The sequence below is a fragment of the Penaeus monodon genome, chromosome 32 (assembly GCF_015228065.2).
Source record: "Penaeus monodon isolate SGIC_2016 chromosome 32, NSTDA_Pmon_1, whole genome shotgun sequence".
In the NCBI taxonomy this organism is placed as follows: domain Eukaryota; kingdom Metazoa; phylum Arthropoda; class Malacostraca; order Decapoda; family Penaeidae; genus Penaeus; species Penaeus monodon.
This window is the reverse complement of record NC_051417.1, coordinates 21,029,769-21,031,145: the sequence shown is the minus strand read 5'-3', so window position 1 is coordinate 21,031,145 and position 1,377 is coordinate 21,029,769. Positions and strand designations below refer to the sequence as shown.

At 41.2% G+C, this 1,377-nt stretch overlaps 1 protein-coding gene across 1 annotated transcript in view; it reads left to right on the top strand.

Moving 5' to 3' along the window:
- Positions 1 to 1,377, top strand: part of LOC119593603 — a gene marked incomplete at its 5' end in the record, with an annotated part of 118,927 nt that overhangs the window by 117,395 nt on the left and 155 nt on the right. Inside the window, 2 exon segments of the mRNA XM_037942559.1 lie at positions 715 to 834; positions 1,262 to 1,375. Coding sequence (XP_037798487.1) covers positions 715 to 834; positions 1,262 to 1,375 — 234 coding nt within the window.

Sequence of the window (1,377 nt, the reverse complement as noted above, 5' to 3'; positions counted from 1 at the left end):
CAGGGAACAGGTCTGAAAAAACATCCCACTCACCAGAAAGTTGATCCTAATAAAAATTCACAATTACATCAAACCGTCGAGGAAAACCACTGAACACGTAGATGGGATAATTCATCTCATTAGAATCCCAATACTCAGCACTGCACTTGTCGTTTTTAATTCCAGTTTCCCACACCTAGATTAGATTTTTTGATAAGAATAAACAGTATTAGTGTTTGCCACAGTGTAGTACTTGGTTCCTTTGCCGAGGCAGTGATTAAGTGAAAATATCACCTGCGGTCTCCTGCTCATTACTATTAATTATGCTTGTTTTGCTAGCCACTAATTTATGCTCAGGTATTTTTAGTGTGATTTTATTTATGCCCTCCAAAATTGTATAGTTTTTTATGCCAGCTTCATGCTTAATCTCTTCAGTAATTTTCCGTTTAAAACATATTCAAATAAAGTTTTGCAAACCATTTCTTATGAAGATAATGTAATTTGAGTGTAAACTAATTTTCATGACTTACTTATTAACCACAACTCAAGTAAGGGCCATATTTATCAAACCCAATTTTCTAACCCACGAAACTTAGAAATACTCAGATCAAATTAGATCAAATCAACTTTAAAAACATTATTTCTCAGTCACTCCCCCCCATGGCCTCCCATTCAAAACGAAAATCGCCTTGTAAACCCCCCTCGCCTTCTTAACACGTCCGCCTCATCCTCCAGACGGCGTGCAAGCTGGATCTGATCGAGCACATCGGGGAGAACATCATCCTTCAGGCCACGCTCGAGGAGTTCGACTACACTCGGGATAACATGTCCGCGATCATGCTTCACAAGGAGAAGGTTTGTGGGTTCTCTTTGGGTTCTCTTATTGGGTTGGTCTCGCTTCTCGGTGCGGGTGTTGCGGGTATATGGGTGTGTTTGCGTGTTTTGGGGAAGGATTGGTGGCGGATGAGTTCGTATGACGGCGGAAGTTTGTGTCATGCAGATTTTTTTTTATTACTTTATTAGCTTTGACTTTGATGGAATAAACATGAAAATTAATGATAATGATTAATTAATTAGTATTATACAATAAATCGGAAGTAAACTTTCCAGAAATATCCTTTTGTTACTTTTTTATTGTTGGCGTCAGCATCTTTGATATGATCTGCTTAGCCTAAAAAGCAGGATATTGACTGCATTTAGTTCTACAGTTAGAGATGACTACTGACCACTAATAAGCGCTCTGCCTGTTTCTGAGGACCCCACTGACCCGAGTGCATTGCAGGAGGAGTGCGAGGACTCGGTGACGGAGGTGAAGAACATGATCAACGAGCACGACCCCGAGATCCGCGCCGACATGGCCCTGTCTCTCCTCATCCTGGCGGAGGTGCAGGTGCGCGT